At 35.2% G+C, this 24055-nt stretch overlaps 1 protein-coding gene across 1 annotated transcript in view; it reads right to left on the bottom strand.

The window, feature by feature from the left end:
• FKTN (fukutin) overlaps positions 1-23701 on the bottom strand; it is a 38361-nt gene extending 14660 nt beyond the window's left edge. Inside the window, exons 1-8 of the mRNA XM_052644960.1 lie at positions 23597-23701; positions 22783-22842; positions 20428-20634; positions 16685-16962; positions 15884-16016; positions 9848-9977; positions 7750-7883; positions 6219-6346 (exon numbers count right to left, since the gene is read on the bottom strand). Of these exons, the coding sequence (XP_052500920.1) occupies positions 6219-6346; positions 7750-7883; positions 9848-9977; positions 15884-16016; positions 16685-16962; positions 20428-20634; positions 22783-22842; positions 23597-23701 (1175 nt within the window). The remainder of the gene's footprint in view (positions 1-6218; positions 6347-7749; positions 7884-9847; positions 9978-15883; positions 16017-16684; positions 16963-20427; positions 20635-22782; positions 22843-23596) is intronic.
• Between the last annotated feature and the right edge of the window lie 354 nt (positions 23702-24055).

Here is a 24055-nt window from a genome sequence, read left to right as displayed (position 1 = left end):
TTTTTATTTTTTGGCTACCATGAATAAAACTGCTATGAACTCTTTAAAATTATAATGAAAATTTGTTTTCATTTCTATCAGAATACTACCTTATAGAGTCTCTTATATATTCAAACAACAAAATATGTCTTAAAATTTATTTCACATAAGTAAAAAGCTGACTATTCATTATGAGGTAATCGTCTCTTAAAAAAAAAACAAATGAAGAACTGCCCCTTCAATATAGCGTATAAGAAATACGATTACCATATAATATGCATTCAGTGTCCCCGCCCTTGATGGTTTGGAGATTAATTAAGGAGGCCTAAATATAGTCTAAATGTTGTAAAATATGAAGGTATAAACAGAGTTGGAAATATGACATCATTTTTAGTAAAGCTAATATTTTAAATGCATTCATTTAAAGAATTATTCAAATCTGTCTTTTTAGCTTCACAGCTGTAAGTACTCAAAAGAGAATGTGTTTTTTGAGAGCTAAAACTATGGAAGCATAGTTATCAATCTATGGAGCTGAGAGAGCCTATGAGTGGGGAGTCAACAATCAATACCACTTTTACTTCTTTTGAAGCTGTGACTGAAAATAACAGGGAACAACTTCATGGCTTTGATTCTCCACAGGTGCTAGGTTGGATCAAGTCATCAATCCAGGGTCCCCCTTACATCTTAAGGCAACACTACAGACTGTGTTTAAGAGGACTTGATATTAGTTTCCAGTAATGCTCAGGTCTCACTCAGCTTGATAGATTTATCAGGATTGATTTTACCTATAACTCAGAAAGGACAGATAAACCAGCAAAAGTACCCAAATACACCATAAGAGAGGTAAACAGAAAAGAAAAATCTATGGAAATTCAAAGGAAGAGGAGATTTATTTCCATTTAGAGGAACTGAGGAGCAACTTCTAAATGGAGGCAACTCAATACCCTTGCATAGCAGAATTGGGACATGGAATGATGTCTAATAACCTGGTACTACTAGTGATATACTTAAAATCTTGGACCAAAATCAAGTTTCAAAAGGCTGAGGTCTAAATGCAATGTGGGATCTTGGATTAGATCCCAGAGCAGAAAAAGGACATTAGCAGAAAAACTGGTGAAGAACAGATAACATTTAGTTAACTGTAATGCACCAAGACTGGTTTCATAGTTTTGACAAAAGTACCATGGTAACAATATGTTAACATTAAGGTAAACTGGGTAACTGTATCCAGAAACTCATTATATTATCTTTTCTGTGAATCTAAAATTATCACAAAATTAGCTGTCTATTTTTTTAAAAATAGGGGAAGAAAAGGCAGGGAGAATAAAGCATGCTGACAAGGACGACTGAGGAGGCCTGTAGATCTGCAAAGTGCCTTAAAAGAGTCAAAGGATAAAACAAAACACTGAGGGTAAAATCTTGTATGTTTACTGTTACCAGAAGATTGCCCAATTACCCCTCTAGTTCTCAAACAGCACAATTAAACGATAATAATAATTCCACTTCTGGGAATCTATTCACAGAAACAATCCCTAGTAAAACTTTCACTTAATGTACAAACATGCTCACGGAATTTTTTAGTAATACAAAATGGAAACAATCTGAATATAAAAATAGTTCAATAAACCTATTATTAGACCCTTCTCCATATTCCTCCCAAGTCTATCTAACAAACTTCTCTATACTTTATGCCACATTTCCTTGTCATTAATTCTAGATAGAGTTGATCTGTATCTCAACTATACATGACACCTATTTAAATCATGTTCTGCCAATAGAGTACTTTAATATCTGTTTCACGGTCTAGACTATGAGATTCTTGGGAGCAGAAACTAAGTTATATTTACATCAGAATCCTTGGCACATAGCAGTTAGCAAATAAATTCTTCAGAAATAAAATGTTAAATTATATAGGAGTCACACTTGGATAAGCCTTGTCCCACAGAGGACAAATCCAATTTTTTTGAAGATCTATACAGTAAGCAGAAGCTGCATATAACAGAAGGTCTAAGGAACCCACAACTAGCCCTGGGGTAGTAAATTTTCTATCAGTGGATACAGAGGTAGCTGTAATATTCTGACAATGTCAATAAACAGAAGGGCTCTTTTCACAGAGGGAGTATTAACAATATGACTGAGATTGTGGTGACAGTGTATTGTATGCGGGTTGGAATATAGGCTCTAAAGTGATATGGCCCAAGTCTGAGTCTTAGCTCTGCCTTAATTTCCTCATCCATAAAATGAGGCTGACAGTAAACCTCCCTTATAAATTTGTGGTGAGGGTTAAATGAGATGATGCATATAAAAGCTTGGCATAGTGCCTAGAACACAGTAAATATTCAATAGAAGTTAAATTTTGTTATTACCATTATTATTGCCTCTTAAACTTCTGGCCTTCACTTACATTAGTTGATTCAGATGTGAAGGAAAGAAATAATCCAGAGGAATCTGGGCATCTATAAGAACTGTAAAGCTGTGGAATGAAACTTTCACAGCTGGAGGCAAGGTTAATATATTTATTCATCACCTTTTATCACTGGTGATTGGAACTTGGAGAATAAAAATAAATATTAAAAATCTAGACAATATTTAAGAAGAGAATTTAGATTTTAGGTGAAAGTACAGGCTTAGACTAAGAACTAAAGATGGAAGAAATATGAGACCTGGGAAAAAAATGCTTACCCAGAGTAACTAATACAAGTTAACACTGGTTGAAAGTCCTATGCTTTTACCAGTGCAACATGAGTAGTAATAGTAAAAGAATAATAATATGGTAATTACAGTTGCAGCTGTGGCTAATACTTATACAGTACTTCCTATATGCCAGGTACTGTTCTAAATGCATTACTACACATATTAACTCATTTAACCTATTAACTCTTAGACTGAAGCATGTGGGCTTAAGAATCCAACAGGTCTTAAGTTAAATCTTGGCCCTATCACTAATGGCCAGAGAACCTTCAGCAAGTTACTTCACTTTTCTGAGCTTTAGATTCCTCATATCTAACTGGGAGTGAGAATATCTAACCCACAGGGAACATGTGAGGATGATCTGAGAGTAAATCATAAAACACCTATCATTGTGCCTGATATATAGGTAGATACCCTGGTAGCTATAACTTTATCATTTGCTATCAATATTGTAATCATAATTCAATCTTATGACCAAAACATCATTCTGAAGGCATGCAGAGCAAAGTTTTAAAAGGGGGAACCTTTTGCTTCCTTCCTGAGTTCCTCTTCAACTTCATACAAAACTGTGAAAGTGAAAGTGTTAATTGCTCAGTCACATCTGACTTTTTGCAACCCCATGGATTGTAGCCCGCCAGGCTCCCCTGTCCATGGAATTCTCTAGGCAAGAATATTGGAGTGGGTAGCCATTCTCTTCTTCAGGGGATCTTCCCAACCCAGGTCTCCTGTATTGCAGGCAGATTCTTAACCCTCTGAACCATTAAAAAACGGTAAGTATTCTATTATCATTAAGTTTTTTCTCAGAATAAACTACACATGAATAAAAAGTAGATTATAAAAAGACCCTTAGACTAGCTTTAAAGATTTTTCCCTCTAGGAATAGTAGTGGTGATAACTCTACAGTTTCTTACAGTAAATAGTGCTGAAAAGAATGAAAATGGCATATGGCTGAGGGAATCTTCCAAAGAAACTACTCTTCACAACCATCCCCTGTTCTTTTCTCTGCCTTTTAAGGTCACAGTAACATGATAGAAAATCTGGGACTCAAACCATCTGTCCAGGCAGTTCTATCACTGTTCATTTCTCTCATTAAATAATCAGAACAATTCACACTTCCCAAACAGTGCTACCATAAAGAGCAGTTAAAGCAGAATGAAAGAAGCTTTTTCTAGCCAGAGATGTAGTGGTTAGAAATGCACAGTTCTTTTGAGGTTTGACATGGGATCATGCCAGTGGGAACAAAGAAATCCAAGCTTTAGAAGAAAAATTAAGAATAACAGGATTATAATACAAGCTCCAGAAACAAAAGGTGACATTCTCATGAGGTCTCTAAGAACAGATGTGGCAGTTTAATATGGAGATAACTATACAGGTTTCTGATTTATAAATTTCTTATAAGACTAAGAAGAAGAATAGTTTTCTTTACTACTACTGCGAGTATTAATAATAGCAACTAATAACTTCTTAGCACTCAAGATATGTTTAATTCTCTTCAAAACCCTTTTTGTGGATTAACTCAGCTCTTAAAACCATTCTATGTAGCAATTTCTATTATTATTCTCATTTGACATTTGAGGAAATTCAGGACCAGGGAGGTTAAATAACTAGCTGGTAAAATGGAGCTGGGATTCAAAAGCAAACAGACTGGCTCCATGCCTTTAATTTCTATGCTATACTATCTCACAGTTTTTTGTTTTTTGTTTTTTAAGTCTGGAAATTATACATTAAGTTTGGCATCTGTATTATATTTTAATAAACAAACTAGCTAAATGTCAAAAAAACACCTCCGTATTCACCTAGCCACAGTGAAAGTGTCAACTACATATTTATTAACTTACTAAGTATTTCTGTCTTATAATCAGAGCTTATTTAGCATGAAGGCATTTGTTGTCATGAAGCAAAATAATATTTTATAATATATAGGCTCCAGGAACACACTCCAGGATCATGTCAATTTGGGGATACTTTATGACTTCGAGAAAAAAGGTTTGGATTATTCTCAAATCTCCAGAACAAGGTTAATATTACATGGAGACTCCTTGCCTTCAAATAAAGATTCAAATAAAGTATGTAATGTCTATGTATCCAGGAGAAACCAGTCTGAGTTTGGAATTATTCTTCTGTGCTACAGAACATTCTCCAATGTGCCCAGTGGCTCAAGTTTATTCAGTGATAGAAGCCCTAATCTCAGCTAGTTGGTGAGGTAAATCTATGCTCCTGGTCATAAGAACCAGTAAGAATGACATAAGAACCATAAGAATGACAGCAGTCATACTAGCAATCATAATATTAACAACATTAAATAATTATAACAAAGGTAACCACCACTTACTGATAATAAGGGCTAAGTATCACACTAAGCGCTTCATACTGCCAGGTGTATTAGGGAGGCAGTAGGGGGTAGTGATCAAAAGTATGAACTCCAGAGACAGGCTGCTGCCTGACTTATTTGCTGTGATGTTGAATAAACGACTTAAATTCTCAGTGCCTCCCAGACTATCTATGGTTGTTATGAGGATTAGATGTGTTAACACATGAAAAATGTTCCCATCAGTGCCTGACCCACAGTAGTATGAGGAGATTAATGTTCAAAAAAGCTAAAGGCTACAATTAGTTAGGGTGAAGCTGACATTTTCCAGGTCTGCCTGACTCCAGAGCCCACATTCTTTGGGTTCAGGTTCACATTCATTCTCTCTCTCTCAAAACTGTCAACAAGCCAACTGCAACATGAAGGTTATATACACAGTTACTCTACATTTTTGTCTCTTAATAATCAAGGAGTTTGACTACAGCAGCATTAAAAAAAAAATGCTCAAAATGCCAGTCTAATATATTGTAGTCCATCAATTAATTCAGAATTGAGATACTTTCCCCCTACAATTTTCTATCTGAATCAGGTGTCTTAAAAAAGATTATAATTAGCAGTGTCTTTCCTTTCTTGTTAGCACATACAATAATGGTACATCTTAAAATGCACATCACCTTACATTTGAGGAAACGTGGTAGCTGTTAACTACCGTATTATCCTTTAAATGTATTCTTTAAAGTATCCTTTAAAGAATGGGCCTCAGTCTATGCTAAAGGCACATTCCAGAGCTTGCCCAGCATTCATGACCTCAGTTCCAGCCAATCCCAATCTCCTCACTTAAAACTTCACTTCACCTTAACTATCTCCTTCTTACTGATCCTTACCCATTCTCATTAAATTATCAAGTTCCAACAGCTCTAACAGCCAATTGGTTTTTTGGCTCAGAATCTGGGCCTAATTTTCTGTTCCTTATTTTGGCTTTCCCTTTCTGATGACTCAAGGACTTCCAATCACAATGACTTTTTGGAGTGACAAACCCAGAGGCACTTCCTCAGTCCTGATAGGTATCCTCACTTCTCAAGTGTAACTGGGAAACTCTTTGGGAAGCTGAGAAGTATCAGCTAAACAGTGGAGCCCTGATGGTCATTCCCCATCCCACCCCATTTTCAGTTACTTCCTTACTTCTACCTTCTGCAGTTATTTCTAAAGCCCCCTTTGTAAGAACTTATCTGATTCATACTTAAACTTTTTTCCTGTTTTGGCCTGAGTGCCTCCATTCCACATATGGTCAGTCTCTTCATAGAAGAAAAAAATGTCAAGTTTTACATCATCTTTTCCTTGGAAAGACAATTCCAAGCTGTCTTCTACCTAGGGAGAAGATGAAAACCTTTACAGACTGAAACAAAGGAATTAACATTTTTTTAAATCAAAAGAAAAAAAGATTCTTATGTTTTATATAGAGAGAATATAGGTCTTAACTGTTTTTCAAGCTGGAGCATCTCTGAAAGTAGCACACAATCATTAGATTTCTTTCTTAAATGTACATAAAATAATGTTGCTTTTTACAACTGAAGACAACTCAGAATAAATGACTTATAGTAGTTAAAGGATCACTCTGCAAAACATCCTGTTCCAGAGCTCCTTTCTGACTAAAAGAGAAAAGTAATCAAATAAAAATTATTCCCTTTTATAACCAAGTAAAACTATCAAGAAGTCATTATAATCAATAACTAAGTACTTATGTAAAGGTAATATAGAAACCCATATATCACTGCATTATATATATGAAAAAAGAAGAAATAAAAGTACAAAGGATTCTGAGAGCATTTCCCTAAGAAACTTATCCTACAAACTTATCCTCCAAGTTCCCACTGGACTTGGTATACTTGTCTGTTGTAGCACTAACCACTTCATTGTTTATGCATTTGTTTTCTCTCAGTTAGACAGTGGGCTCCTCAAGGATAAGGACTGTACTTTATTCACCTTTGCCATCCATGCAGGATGCAGAGCACAGTGCCAGGCAGAGACTGGGTGTTAAGGAAATGTTAAGTCATTTGCTGAATGATTAGGGTTCTATTGTTTTGACTTTGACCTCAAGAAGATACTTTATTAAATTTTTAAATAAACTAGAATGATTATGATGAGGGAAGTAATTTTCCACAAACAGAACATACTCCTTGCTTTCCAGGACAACACTTCCCTGGGAACAAGCACATTAAGAGTAAGATGATTGCCAGGGATCATAGGCTTAGGCTATATGAATTAAATTATCTAAAAGGAGATTTCATCTAAGCCACAATGACCTGTGAGAAAATTGCTATGACCTAGGACATGTGAAATAAATAAGAAACCCAAGTAATGTTTGAAATGATTCTGTATTTTGAGTCCTTAGCAATCAATGGAATGTTCTGAGGTGATAATAATATGATGTCTATGTGAACAAAAAAATAAATGACACTTCAGGTAGGGTAGGTGGGATTCTTACTTATTATATTAATTAATTATTATGTTATGTTGTTCCCTAATGTAATGGCAATAAATTCTTCTTCAAGAGCCCAAGATCCTTTTCACTTTCTCGTGGTCAATAAAAAGCCAGATTTTCTAGTTTTCCTTAAATAGTGCAGAAGTCACAAGTGGTAATAATTTTCTGCTGAACTCATTCTGGCCAATACTGAATGATAAAATGCTATATGAAACATCTCTGAGTTGCTCAATATAAACTTTACTTTTGAAACATGTTACTAATGAAGTGAAGCATTTTTATTACTGACCTTCCCAAATTTGTGTTTGAGTGGGAGTCCTGCATCTTGAAATGCTGAAATAATATCAGATTTGTAATCCTGTATAAAAATTCCTAGGTCAACATCTTTACTATATGGAATAATGCTGCATTGCCGATACCATCCTAAAAAAAAAGAAAAAAAAAAGGAATAAGAAAACTTTTTAAAAAACTTAAGTTTGGAAATAATTAGTAATTATTAGAATGGACAGTCTTTGTACAATGTATTTTGTTTTACAGGATTAGATTTAGTGTGCTTTATCAGAATTTTAAAATTAGATCCCAACTTAATATTTATGATCATAGGAGCCAATTGTTGAAGAGTATTTCTTTTATTCCTTCCTTCCTTCACTTGCTCTGAACACTCAGCCACCTCAAGACTTTTCATGATGTACTTTAATTTCTGAATAAATTATTAGCTTTAATAACATTAACTGAGCCATTCATTTAAAACACTGTTACTTCTTAAAATGTTTACTCATAAATCTATGATGAAGGTTGCATTTAAGATATGCTAAAAACATAATTTAATTCTTTTGCTTAATTAATATTCCTTTCCTAAGCAGTAATTTGTAGAACTTAATAACTCTGAATGTGTGATGGGCCATATAAAAAAGGAGAGCAGTATCAACCTCAATTTTCACATATCATCCAAAGATATGTCTACATATTTACTATGTATCTATCTCTAAGTTAGGTGTTATTATACTTTCTAAAAGGAAAACACTTTATACCTTAATATTACTAAGGGCTCTGGGTTTTCCCTTAATATCCTGCTACTCCTTCCATTCAAAGTATTCAAAAAGTAAACAAATGTCTACAATTACCTTTGGGAAATACTGCTTGGAATTCTAAACTTTAATTTCAGTTTTAACACAGATCTTTAGAAGCCAAGCACAGGAGGATGTCACATCCAGTTTAAGAAAAATCTATAATCCACATCTATCAAAAAGTCACAAATTATTAAAAATGAAAATTATTAAAATAGAAAAAAATGGAAAGCACTTTAAATATCACCTAATCCAACTTCTCTCATTTTATAAATGCTCTTATGGGGCTAAGAACTCAAAAGATATCATGAGAAATGATTAAGAAGAATTTTGGTAACAGTCCACAAAACAATCTTGCTTCAAAAAGTTAAACCTTAGAGCATATACCACATAAACGAGATGTACTCTTTTTTGTGCAAGGCAAGGGGCGGAGGTGGCTTACTCTAGCTGTAAACTCCTTGACAGGAAGAATCATGTAAATTTTCCACAAATCTTAAATGACAAGATAACAATATATCCCTGTTTATACCTGTTGTACCATAATTACTAACAGCACTCCTTTCATTCTAAAAATGTCTCAAATTAAATAAATTATACGGTAACCCTCTAAAAGCAGAAGCAGAATTAACTTTTGTACAAATAGTTATAACTAACAGGGAACAAAAACAGCTATAATCAGCTATCATTATAAACAAGAAAGAATTCAAAAAATTTTACGATTCTAAATAATTTTACATTCCAAAGAAGTTTGATTTAATGAATAGTGGAAAGAGATTTGGAAATCTTTCTTGGATTCTATACTTTCCCATCTCAGAATAAGCAAAATGTGGTAAGACAATGATGTCCAATCAGTGATACCATCATGATGTGGAAAAGATTTGTGAAAGACCTTATAACATTCCCTTCATTGTTTCTCTTAAAAAAACTTGCTCTTAAGAAACTTTTGGTGCAATGCAAGTTGTCTGTATTGTTTGTATGTAAAGAAACAGAATACAGTTTCTTTTTAAAGAGAATAACAACCTATGGGTAGAAATAATAAAATGCTAATCTAAAGATTACCTGAGGTTCACATGTAGTCTACATGTTCTGATATAAATTTTACACACATTATTTTGGGAAACACAACATGGTTTTCCTAATTTTGTTTTATGATTTTGAAGTTATTTCTTCAATAAATCCTTGCTCCATGCACTATGTTTATTCTGTCTATAAATATGACACTTCAAATACCACCGATGTTTTGTCATCTCAGGCAGTCATCCCTAAAGCCAAAAAGGATGAAATGTCAAAAAGACAAATTATAAGCAAGAAGAATTTTACCTAGACAAGTCCCACTGCTCAGCCAGAACCGTACTCCCAACTTCTTTAATGTTTTGGCTGCTAGTTGCAACAATTCCTTTGCCCGCTTCTGAAAGGTCATAGCTTCCACAGTGTTATCATCAAGGTAGTGCTACAGATATAACAAATAGTAAACTACTATAGCCATTTCTAAGTTCCCAGAAATATTTCTGTGACCTCCAAATTAAACTTGAAAACTAACTCCATATTATAATTTTTCTAGTATAAAAATCAGGTTTCAGAATTCCTTGTTAGTCACACATTAAAATAAGACTATAAAGAGCAGATTCTAGCGGAGCCAAATTAAAGGAGGAAGGAATATAATCAGGATTCCCAAGGGGTGAGTTTTTTTTTTTTTTTACTTTATTTTACTTTACAATACTGTATTAGTTTTGCCATACATCAACATGAATCCGCCACGGGTATACACGTGTTCCCAATCCTGAACCGCGCCCCCCCCCCAACTTCCCTCCCCATACCATCTCTCTGGTGAGTTTTATATGTTCTAGTTTTACGGGAAAAGAAGGCTAATTAAGAGGGTTACAGGCATATCTGAAGCACAATGCGTTCAATGATATTTTCATCATTCTCTAGTATAAATGCTCTTTAGGACTGAATAGTATAGTAGAAAGAACATGGGATTTTTGAAGCAGACTGTGTTCAAGTCTAATCTCACTTCATTTTAGCTGTGACCCTGGGCATATCACTTCAGGAGAAAATAAGCTCTATGAGGAAAGGGACTTCATTTTGTTTATCACTGTATCTCCAATGTCTAAAATAGTGCCTGAATCAATGAGAGAATGAAAGAACAAACCTCTCTCAGATATAATTTTCTCATCAGTAATTAAAGGATAATAATTATAGTCTGCAAGAGAACTGTGAAAATTCAACGAGCTAATGGATGACAGACAAATGTCTCACAAATTTTTAAATTCTATACAAATACTAGTCATTTATCTATAGTCTCTTCACTTTTCTTCATTTTTAGGGAGTTCTGGAACTGAAGAAAGAACTATAAGTTCTTCACTAATGCTTCACTACCTACAGGACAAAATCTAAATTTCTTAGCATGACAAACAAGGTCACTTGTCTGTCACTTATCTCCACCCTCATATTTCACTCGCCAAATATGCCACAATTTTTCAAGCCTCTGTGTCTTCATAACATGTTTCCTTTGTCTGAAATGCCCTTGACTAATAAAATCTTGAATGTTTCAGTTCCACCCTCTGAAAAACAATCTCTGATTTTCCTAGGAATACACATATATTTATTCTTCCAGGACTCCTCTTCAGTTCAACATTAGAGAGCAAAAAATTATGTTTGCTACTAGATATGTAGACACAGACCAATGAAATAATCTATTCAATGAGCTCATAAATTACCATTTTTATATACTTTTACTATAATTATTATACTTAATTCATTTTTATTTTTGGATATAAAAAGATCAAGGGCTTCTTTATTAAATGAATTATAATTTACATACAATATTATATTAGCTTCAGGTCCTGAAGACAGTGATTTGAAATTTTCATAGAGGTGTAGAAGACAGTGATTCAATATTTTCATACATTACAAAATGATCATCATAACTCTAGTTTCCATCTGTCACCATACAGAGCTATTACAATATTACTGACTATATTCCCTATTTTGTATATTACATACCCCATGACTGGAAGTTTGTATCTCTTAATCCCCTTCACCTATTTTGCCCATTCTCACTTATCATATTTCATTCTAACTGCTGATTCTATTTATATTTCCTCCAATAGGCTGTAAAAATGATTCCTTGAGGGTAGGTACTGAATCTCTCCATCAGTGTATATGCAAGAGTCGGACAGGACTGAGCGACTTCACTTTAACCTTTCACTTTCATGCATTGGAGAAGGAAATGGCAACCCACTCCAGTGTTCTTGCCTGAAGAATCCCAGGGACTGGGGAGCCTGGTGGGCTGCCATCTATGGGGTCGCACAGAATCGGACACGACTGAAGTGACTTAGCAGCAGCAGCAGCAGCAGCATATAATATGTGACTAACACACACTGATGAATGGGTAAATAAATAAATGATTGATTAAGCCCCTCCCATGCCAACAATATCCTAAAATATCATGGCATTCTTTTACAACAGGAGGAAATATAGTTCCTACAAGGACCATATATTTCAAGCAAAAAGTATTCCTATGAAAAAAGAGGGATTGCGGAAGGTAAGTTACATTCTCCAGAATACGTATATGGGATCTCTTCAATATGAAAGTATATGGGATCTCTTTAATATGAAAACATCCTCAGAGCCATAATGCTGTTAGGACATACGACTGGAATGAGAGATGCATGCTCTTACCCCTGCTGCAGAGAGAAAAGCCTAGAGCTAGGAGTTTAGAGACTCAGAATTTAGTCCATGCTCAGCCAATAATGACCGTGACTTATATCTCAAGACCTCATATCTTACATTTTGAGACCTTAGTTTTCTTAAAGGTTAACGGTGAATCTTGGCTTATTTCACAGAGTAACTGAAAGGATCAAATTAAATAATATAAATGAAAACTTTATGTTCTACAAAAATATTACTCTGATAGTTATGTCCCGTTAAGGCTGCCCCTGCATGGACATACTCCCATCTCTGTGACACACCTTTAATACCATGACACTCCCAGAAATTCTATTCGTTAGAACTGACCCTCATATGTGTTAAAATATAAACATGTATATACCTATACACCCTTTACATGTGTTATGGACTTTAAAAATTATAGTTATACATAGGGCTTTCCTGGTGGCTCAGATGGTATGAAGTCTGCCTACAGTGCAGGAGACCTGGGTTTGATCCCTGGGCTGGGAAGAGCTCCTGGAGAAGGGAGTGGCAACCCACTCCAGTATTCTTGCCTGGAGAATCTCATGGACAGAGGAGTCTGGCAGGCTATGGACCATGGGGTCACAAAGAGTTGGATACAACTGAGCAAACATACTTTTTTTTCCATTTAAAATGTCTCATGTAAATCTTGGGATTATCATATGTTTAGAAAAAGACTGAATCCTAATTTAAATACCATGTCATATTTGATCTTTCCTGTTCAGGCAACCTTTCCCCAAATCTTTCCCCAAAATATAGATTAAAAATAACAAGATAACAGAAGGTGCCCCCTCATTTCATAGATGAGGAAACTAAGGCTCAGAAATTTGCCCCAGGTCTCAGAGCAATGTAGTAGAAGAGGATATGAATATAGCTTTCTAGATATTCCTGAACTAGGGGTCTAGATATTTCCATATCCTCTATGGTTTTTTTTACTGGAACTCAACACACTGGAGCGCACCAATTATTTTTTGACAGCTGCTGCTGAGACAAAATCAAATGCAGAAAAATATGTATTATCCTATGCTTCTTGGTAGATTGAGAAAATAGTTGAAGTAAATAAAGGAAGTCAGGAGACACTTTCCTCTGTTCTCTTTCCCTTCCTGGACTCTTCTAAACTAGAACCATCACATGAGGCAGAGTAAGAAAGTGAACAGTGGTGGCCTGGCATGGGTATCAGGGCCTGAGCAGGTGATGTGGGCATCCACATGGAGCAAATCAAAATCAAGAAGCATCTGACAGGATGAAGTGAAAGCACGGAATCACTTGTGTGTTATTCTTACTAAAGGTGTATAACATCAATGTAACATGAGGAAAAACCATACAAACCCCAAACAAGGGACAGTTTATAAAATATCTGGCCTGTAATCTTCAAAAGTATCAAAGTCATAAATGTTAAAAAGTGATTGTGAAACTGTTCCCGATCTAAGGAAACTTTATAAAGAGACAGAAAATAAAAGCAACATGTGATTCTGAACTAGATCCTTTTATTATAATGGTAATTATTAGGATAATTAGCAAAACTTGAATGAGGATTAAATGGTAATAATCTTTATGTTATTTTCTGATTTTTGTATTAAGATATTAGGAGAATGTTCTTGTTTTTAAGAAATAATAAATTATTTGAGGTCGTGAGGTAGATATCAACAAATAACTCCCAATGGTTAAGGAAAAGGAATTATTTGTATTGCATCTGTAACTTTTCTGAAAGTTTGAAAACGTTTCCAAAATTACTGTTTTAAAAAAGGAAAGTTAGAAGGCTGCTCTATGAGATCTAGTAGATTAGCTCATTACTTTTTTTTTTAAACACCAGGCATTGTATTTAAGACTGTTTGGCGCCATCAAGTGTTCAAAGTTATGTATGTTCACTTTAATTTGAAAACTGACCTTCCTGGTTCTAACATTAGAAATTAAGTCAATTCTAAAGGAAATCAACCCTGAATATTCATTGGAAGGACTGATGCTGAAGCTGAAACTCCAATACTTTGGCCACCTGATGCAAAGAACCAACTCATTTGAAAAGACCCTAATGCTGGGAAAGACTCAAGGCGGTAGGAGAAGGGGACGACAGAGGATGAGATGGTTGGATGGCATCACCAATGTGACAGACATGAGTTTGAGTAGGCTCCGGGAGCTGACAGGGAAGCCTGGCGTGCTGCAGTCCATGGGGTGGCAAAGAGTCGGACACAACTGAGTGACTAAACTGAACTGATACTCATGATTTCTCAATAGTTTGAAACATTTTACATTTTACACTGCCTTCTCACAAAGATCAATAAAATGAGTATGGGCAAATGCTTGCCAAGTAAATGGAACAGCCCCAGTAAGTGCTCTAGAAAAAAAAAAGAAAAAAACAACCATTTGATTCTGAGCACCTTATTCTTTATGCATTTTCCTACCACTATAGGATCTTTTCTTTGTGTCAGGTATTGTGCTAGATGCTGGGGCTACAAAGGTGAGTAAAATAAGATGCCTGCTATCAAAAAGTTCACACCATCTTATAGGTGGACAGGACATTCACAATTAATTGTGATAATTGCTAAGACAGAGGTGGCAATCAGAACAAACTCTTTGAGACAGAAGCAGTGAATGGATGGTGAAATTCAGGCATCAGTCTGCTTCTCTTCTGCTTCCTCATACTCTGCGGTAGGACGTGAAGGGCAGCACTTGCCCACTGACACTGGCCCAGCTATACATGCAGTTTTCCAGCTTCTCATTCATGAGGCTTCAGCCACAAATCTACAGATTTAAAGGAACAGGGCTAGGAAGACCCACTCTGGCTGTCAAGTCTAGGCCTTGGGTGCCAGCACAACCTATCAGAAAAAAAAACCCTTGCATTTTTGGGTTCTGGGAATTTGGCTGGTGATGATACAGCTGGTACTTCTTTTTCTCATTCCCTTCCAGTCCTTGGATACACAGCTTTCTTGGAAGGGAACCCAGAAAATAAAATAAAATAAAAGTTTGCCCAGAAAAACAAACGGCATGAGGAAAAACTAGAGTACCAAAACCCCACCATAGATCTGACTGCTTTCACTGTACCTCTGTTTCATGTCATTTCCTAGAGCTGAACTTTCATGTCCTTTAAAATCATCTTTACATCCCCAGGGTCAGGAGAGTTCCTGGGAAGCCAGCTTTTAATAAATGTTTATTGAACTGAAAGTTAAAACAACAGAATAAAGTAAAGTTCAAAAGCACTTGGTCTTTGTGTAGCATTTATCTTGAAAAACCTTCATAAACACAAAAAATTCATATTCAGTGCCAACCCTCTGAGAAAAACTGTATTTTCTATGAAGTATTCTACATGGTTTGATCCTACTTGGATTGCATTAAGAACAGAATGTACCATCTTTATAAAATTTGTGGGCAAGCCTAACTAAAAGCAGAGGCCAGTGCTAAACCTGTCAATGTCTATCCAAATAAAATAAGGTCTCCGTAAATATCAAACCATTCAACTGGGGAAGAAATTGTTCCTTAAGGTTAATGTTTAATCTACTTAAAAAATTTAAACAATCTAGAAGGAAACAGACAAATCAGAAAAGATGTTTTCTTATCTAAGTCTCTTTTTACCATAAGTCCCTTTACCCTCCCCCCACCTCAACTGGTAAATACTAAAAATAAACATATTTCCTTTAAATTGTAAAGTACAATATTTGTATCTCTAACCTGAAAGAATGCTCGAGCTTCTTTATACCTACACTCAATAAATCTAGAGTGTGGTATTTCTTCTAGAAAGTGCATTGGATCTTTTGGAATGAGAACATCTAAGCCATCAACAGTGATTTGTTGTAACTCTGGCCTGAAAACAAAAATTAAGACTTATTACAAGGACTTAAATTCAGAACACTGGCAGCCTCTTCAAAGTACATTCAATACAACATAAGCAAAATACCTAAAGATCAAGCATATAAGGTATCATTTTTAAATATCTACTCTTTTAGCAACTGTCAAATATATAATACAGTAATGTTAATTAACTATAGTGATCATACTATATATTATATCCCAAGAACTTATCTCATAACTGGAAGTTTTTACATTCTGAACACTTTTACTTGTAAGTATATATCCACAAACATACTTTATCCTGTGTCTGATCTCTTTATAAATATAATAAGATTTGTATTCTTTTATGCCTCACTTCTGTCACTCAGCATTGTAGGATTCATCTCTGTTGCTACATAGAGCATGAGTTAAGAGCTTCTTCATTTCCCTGCCCCATGGTTCTTCATTGTGTAAACACATCACATTTTGTTTGGGGCACTGAGAACAATGTTGTTATGAACATTCCGATATATATTTCCTGGAGTATATGTACATGAGTTGCTTCTTGTTGAATATTTACATTTCAAAACTGATTTGCATGAAATACATTCTAGGTTTTTTACTAAATGTGAAAAAAAGAAAAAAAGAATTCATGACTGAACAAGGTAGGTTTCACGTATTCCCTTTAGACCCTGAATTTACCTGTCAAAAGCTCCAGGGTAACGACCAAACTGTAACTTTCGAAAAGGAACAAACTTCCTGTCGATGTGTCCTTTCAGCCGTAGATGGCCATGCCAGAGGTAGTTGCCACTCCTCTCATGAAAGACCACCAAGTGGATGGCATGACTGGTCAATTTGCAGATGTAGTGCAGGGGGATTTCAGTCCCAGAAAGTGAGTCTATCCAATCCAGCCGGGGGTCCTTGCTCTCGACCTTTAGGCACTGAAATCCCATATTTTCAGCTATCCGAAACCAGCCTTCCTAAAACAAAAGAAACATTTAAATATTTTCAATATTTGAATATTTAAAATAAATACTAGTAACAAAATTAAAGTTACTCTTACACTGAATTAAGTCTTCTGTATTATTGTCCTAACCTGCTCTTTGCCTGAAGATTAAAAAACGAAGGTGGGGAAGGAAAGGTGGTGGTGGGAGAATTAAGGAAAGCATCAAAAAGAGAAACCAAAGAGCATGGAAGACATGTTCAAAAACTCTCTTTATGAAAATCAATACAAATTTCTCCCTTGGAATGAGAATGTCCATTCACTATAGTGTTCTCTGGTTAGCATCTCCAAAGTAAACGTTAATGTAAGGACTTAAAATTAAACCTGTGATTCTCAACTTAACTTCCAATAATCTTCAAAAGTGCTTCATAAGAGCAGGGTTTCTCATCTCATAGTTATATCCCAATGCCTTAAACTGCTACTAAAATAGAAGTCTATCATAATATACATCATTAGAAAACAGACTAAGATACACTATAAAGCAAAGTACATTTCAAACAGTTATTAGTTATAGTATAACTTTAACCTATAGAGTAGATTTTTAATCCTAACAACCAGTGCTACAGATGGTTAAACAGTAGTAATTATTAAGAACACCTCACATTTGAACAGAAATGTACAGTTTTTAAAGAACTTTTATAAACATTACTGTATTTACATATAACATCTATGGCTTCCCTGATAGCTCAGTTGGTAAAGAATCCGCCTGCAAAGCAGGAGACCCCGGTTCGATTCCTGGGTCAGGAAGTTCCCCTGACGGGATAGGCTACCCACTCCAGTATTCCTAGGCTTTCCTTATGGCTCAGGTGGTAAAGAATCCACCTGCAATGCAGGTTCGATCTGGGTTTGATCGCTGGGTTGGGAAGATCCCCCGGAGAAGAGAAAGGCTACCCACTCCAGTATTCTGGCCTGGAGAATTCCATGGACTGTACAGTCCATGGGGTTGCAAAGAGTCAGACATGACTGAGCGACTTTCACTCATGGTTGAATTCATGACATTGATCTTAAAGAGTAAGCAGCACAGATATTGCAGATAAAGAAAGAGACTCACAGAAGCCCAAAGAGACAAAATTAGCAAGAGGCAAAGCTACTGCCAGCATTTAGGTCTTATGTAACCAAATACAAAGTTCTTCCTACTCTACACCACCACCTCTTTAAGTCTATATTTATATAATGTGTATGAAGCTTATTCACATTAATTATTTCATCTAATGACCATAGAAACTATGTGAGGTCAACAGGGAAGATATTACACCTAATCTACAGTTAAGGAAAATAAAGTTCTAAGTAGTAATATCAGGCATTAAAGTTATTAAAGGTTGGAACTAAGTCTAAAAAGTGATCATTCTGGCACAGAATGCTAACCAGTATCAATTACAATTGCCTTCCCCTTTCTGGATATAGAGTGAAATTGTGTTTTGGTCAAAGGAATGCAGATGGAAACATCAAATACCACTTCTAAGCCTGGCCTTACAATGTCCCACAAGATCTTCTCTGCTTTTTCTCTTTTATCTGCATGTAGAGAAACAAAGAACTATGGGATAGGGAAGCCACACAAATGAAACATCCTGCATCCTGGGGCACTGCTTATAGGAAAAGTCATCCAGGAATACTCTTGACCAAGAATATTCACACTGGATTTTGTCTTGAGACAATTACTCCTTTTTTTGCACTAAGTCAATGAGATTTTAGGGTTGTTTTTAGCAGCAATTAATGTAACTTACCCTGTCTAAACTGTGGAAAATTCTGAAAGAGATGGGAATACCAGACCACCTGACCTGCCGCTTGAGAAACCTGTATACAGGTCAGGAAGCAACAGTTAGAACTGGACATGGAACAACAGACTGGTTCCAAATAGGAAAAGGAGTACATCATGGCTGTATATTGTCACCCTGCTTATTTAAATTATATGCAGAGTACCTCATGAGAAACGCTGGGCTGGAGGAAGCACAAGCTGGAATCAAGATTGCCAGGAGAAATATCAATAACCTCAGATATGCAGATGACACCACCCTTATGGCAGAAAGTGAAGAAGAACTAAAGAGCCTCTTGATGAAAGTGAAAGAGAGTGAAAAATTTGGCTTAAAACTCAACATTCAGAAAACTAAGATCATGGCATCTGGTCCCATCATTTCATGGTAAATAGATGGGGAAACAGTGGAAACAGTGGCTGACTTTATGTTTGGGGGCTCCAAAATCACTGTAGATGGTGATTGCAGCCATGAAATTAAATGACACTTACTCCTTGGAAGGAAAGTTATGATCAACCTAGACAGCATATTAAAAAGCAGAGACATTACTTTGCCAACAAAGGTCTGTCTAGTCAAGGCTATGGTTTTCTAGTAGTCATGTATGGATGTGAGACTTGGACTATAAAGAAAGCTGAACACCGAAGAATTGATGCTTTTGAACTGCGGTGTTGGAGAAGACTCTTCAGAGTCCCTTGGACTGCAAGAAGATCCAACCAGTCCATCCTAAAGGAGATCAGTCCTGGGTGTTCACTGGAAGGATTGATGTTGAAGCTGAAACTCCAATACTTTGGCCACCTGATGTGAAGAGCTGACTTATTTGAAAAGACCCTGATGCTGGGAAAAATTGAGGGTAGGAGGAAATGGCGACAACAGAGGATGAGATGGTGGATGGCATCACTGACACAATGGACATGAGTTTGAGTGGACTCCAGGAGTTGGTGATGGACAGGGAGGCCTGGTGTGCTGTGGTTCATGGGGTCGCAAAGAGTCGGATATGACTGAGTGACTGAACTGAACCGACCCTGTCTAATACAATTTCCCCTTAGTTCTCCTTATATTAGAATTAACTACTGTAGGATTTCCTTTCTTCATAAGCCTAAGAGGTAGAAAGTACTGATTTAGTGTAAGAGTGGCTGATTCAGAGCAGGAATCTACTGTACAGGATGAAATAAAAACATTATAAATTGGTAAATTTACGAAAAATTTAAAAGCCCAGACAGAACTTGAAGAAGAATCAGACCTCGAGTGTGAGGAGACAGACAAAACAGGAAGAACTATGAAATGGCTTGCCTTTTCATAATCATGACAGAGGAGAGTCAAGAACAAAGAAGTTGCTCTGATCAAACACAGCAAAGGCCTAACCCAAGGCTATACTGCACAAATCTACTTCCAGTTATGGGCTTTCCAGGTGGCTGAGTGGTAAAGAATCCACCTGCCAATGCAGATGTGGGTTCAATAACTGGGATCAGTAAGATTCCCTGGAGAAGGAAATGGCAACCCACTCTAGTATTCTTGCTCGGGAAATCTCACAGACAGAGGAGCCTTGTGTTTTGTTATTTATAGCTGAAAATATTCTTGATATAATTTATGTCTTTATAAAAAATTTTAAATATTTTTACAGTTTAAATTGGTTTAATCTTACATTGTTTTACAAAAGGCACATTCCATTACCTGAAAGCAAATCATCTTACCTCATTCTTCCATAGTTGATACTGTAGTGCAAATGTAGTAAAGTCTCTTGGGACACAGAAAAACTTGCATTCTGAAGTGGAGGAGGCATGAGAAGTATTCTTGACTTGTTCAAAGTTTTTATTAATCAATTCCAGAATCAAAGGATCAATAAGGAACACGGGTACATTTTGACTGGATGTTAGCATAATAAATTTTTTAACTGCACGCTGTTTGAGAGGAAAAGAATTCCCTTAATTCTTCTAAACCAATACAATAATCTATCTCATTAAATTTTATTCATTAATTTTATAAGAATACATATAGAGTACTTATTCAATACATACCAGGATTACTACTTTGCTAACATTAAAAAACCCACAAATAAATAATACACCGTACCTGCTCTTAAGAAGTTCATGGTCTACTGAGGACGACGTACAAATATTTACAATATAAGGTAAGTACAGAACAGTAATCAACTAATTAACTGCACATCAAAAGGATATCGAAATCTTTACAGAGGAAGCAGTATCTGAGATGACAACTCTGGACTTACAAATTATTCCATTGGTAGTAGCCAAATCTTTTCAAGCAAAAGTTGAAGAGGAAATACCAGGTCTTTCAATTTTAAAAAATTAGTCATGTCAACATTTTCAAAATCAAAAATCAATTGTATGTGGAACTTTTCTTCATATTTGAAATACTGCTTAATAATATTGCCAAGCAAAATACAAACTAAAATACACTGTCTGCTTGACCATTCCTGTATACAGTCTGACTTTCTAATAATACTGTAATACTGATATTTTAAAATACAATTCTGCTGAGCAGTAAGGAGAACATTCTACTGCAAAAAATAAATTTTGAAATCAGAATGGAAACCGAATAATTACACTTAGGAGTAAACAATATCTAAGAGTAGCCAATATAAACAGAATAAATAGCATACATTGTTGCTTAAAAGCCTACATTAATGAAAGCAATAATGACTTCAAAGGGATGTATGCCCATCAAAAAAGATGTTTCATGGAATTAAGGATAAATGACTACTCACAAAAATCTGAAGAAACTTATAAAAACATATACAAGATAATAAACAGATTCGAATATCAGGAATTATAAAGATAAAAAAGTGAGACAAATGTATGAATCAGTCTCTTATCCTTTGTTTTTACTGTAGGGTATTATGCAAATACCAAGAATATAATAATCTCTGCTCCAGAGGAGTTTATTATCTCTTAGTGGGAGAGACAATGAAGTAAAAAGTTAGAATAAACAATGCTATGCCCCAAAATTCAATAACTTAGAGGATATGGATAAATTCCTTTAAAAACACAATTAACAAAACTACCAGAAGATGAAACAGGAAATCTGACTTGCCTTATAACTATTAACAAAATTGAATTTGTTGTATAAAAAAAAGTCTTGCCATCAAAACAAGAAAAAACTCTAGACTAAGATGGTTCACTGGCGAATTCTATCGAAGATTTAAGGAAGAAATAATGCCAATTATACAAAAACTGTTTCAGAACTGAGCAGGAAGAAACACTTCAAACTCATTTTGAGGTCAGTATAATCCTAATAGCAAAACCTGACAAAGACATTACAGAAAAAGAAAGAAAAGTATATACCACTGTCCCTCATGAACACAGATGCAGTGACATTTAATAGGATACTAAAAAATTAATTCTTGTAGTTAGAAAAAGAGAAAATGTTATGACCAAGTATAGTTTATCCCAGGAATGAAAGGCAGCACTTGAAAATTAATCAATCATATTAATAGAATAAAGGGAGGAAACCTCTATGACAATTTCAACACAAAAAAAATTTGACAAAATTCAATTCCTATTTCATAATAAAAACCTCTCAGCAAACCAGGAATAGGACACTTGTTCAATTTGATAGAATATGAACCAAAAAATCTATTACTGAGTTGCAGGAGTTATTTATTTATCCTTGATATCAATCTTTTGTCAGACACATGTTTTGCAAATATTTTTTATATTTTCTTGGTTCAATTCTGCTTTTCACATATTTATTCATTTGGGGAAGCACCACAACTCAATGAATGAGGATTTTGGAAGCAAGCAGTTAGAATCTAGAATCAGTCACTTATTAGCCAACCAACCTTAATCTTATTAAGTGCACTGAGGACAAACGTGTATTAACATCATCAAGTCTGCATAAGGACTAAACGTGATACTCCATATAAAGCACCTGGCACAGTGTCTTCCCCTTGCCCTCTATCACCTACTCCCACTTCCCACCAAGCCAGCTATTAAAACTGCCATAATTTAACAAATACTTATTAAGTATATAAGTGAATGAACTAAATGAACTTGGCAATTGAAGAATTTCTCAACTGTCATACATACCCACTGTGTGCCATCAAATCCAATTCGGCTTTCTTTGGATTTTGATAAACCAGATCCATTCTAGGAAGATAACAAAAAAAAAGTTAGTAAATGCAAAGCGCAGCACTTAACATTACATTTAGGGCAGGTATAAGGTTTAACCTATGTAACTGGCTAATAATCATTAAAAAGCATAATCTAAATACACATAGTCATGAACTAAGAATTCTACAATTATACAACTACCCAAGATGGACAACACTGAGACTGCTATAATTTATCAAACAGGCATATATGGTCAACATCTCAGAATCTCTTAACTTCCATCAAATAATAGTAAACGCTTTGCTATCTCTTTAGAATTACTGTATTTATAAGATCTTTAGAAGCTACTAGATTCTAAATCATTGTCTCTTTATCTTTATGCCTAAAGGTTTATAATAAAGGTAAGTTATAACACTACACTTTCTGTTGGGCACTATATTAAAATCGACTTTGTACTAAACTAAGTCTAACATTTTATCAAAATTATTTATCACTGAACTCTTTCCAATGAGTGATGAAATGTTTGGAAAAATAACAATTTTCACATAATTCTATCAGAAAATTTCAACATCACTGAAACTGTGCACCTCTGACTTTTAGTGTGTTATCATAATAATTTAACTGCTATTCTGAATTGCTTATCATACCCATGAAGAGGAGAATTTTAAAGAAATATTTCTGCAAGGATTTAAAAAACTGATTAATTTTAGGTACTGCAAAAGGAAAGTATGTTAGGAAGATACACAGCTAAAATGAAGTTTAATAATGAGAAAGAAGGAAAAAAAGTTACCTTTGCTGATAAATAGTGCTTGTAGTAGTACAACTGAAATAGCAGAAATGCAGAACTTGTCAAAGTTAAAAGCACCAAAATCACGTTCTTACTGATTCTACTCATCAGTCTGCAGTGCTCACTTGGTTGTCTTTGGAAAGTAACCCAGTTGGTTTCATCTTTTGGGATAAAAAGATGATCTTGTTTTCTGTGAACAATATTTCTGAAGAGACAAAAAAAAAGCCTATATTTAATTTTTTACCTTTATTAACCATGAAAAAGTTACCTAAAGTTCAACAGAACATTCTTTGATTTGGTAATGTCCTATTTTAAAGAAATCATCAGATATAAGACCAAAGCTGGAAGAACAAAAATGTTTATCATAGCATTCTTTACAACTGCCAACTCAAGTGGGATATCCATAAAAACTGACCAACAGAGATGAGAGGGATTCTCCCCCAGGGTTTCTGATTTAGTAGA

Source organism: Budorcas taxicolor, chromosome 8 (assembly GCF_023091745.1).
Source record: "Budorcas taxicolor isolate Tak-1 chromosome 8, Takin1.1, whole genome shotgun sequence".
Lineage (NCBI taxonomy): Eukaryota > Metazoa > Chordata > Mammalia > Artiodactyla > Bovidae > Budorcas > Budorcas taxicolor.
Note: the sequence above shows the minus strand (reverse complement) of the source record. Positions and strands in the feature narration are given on the sequence as shown.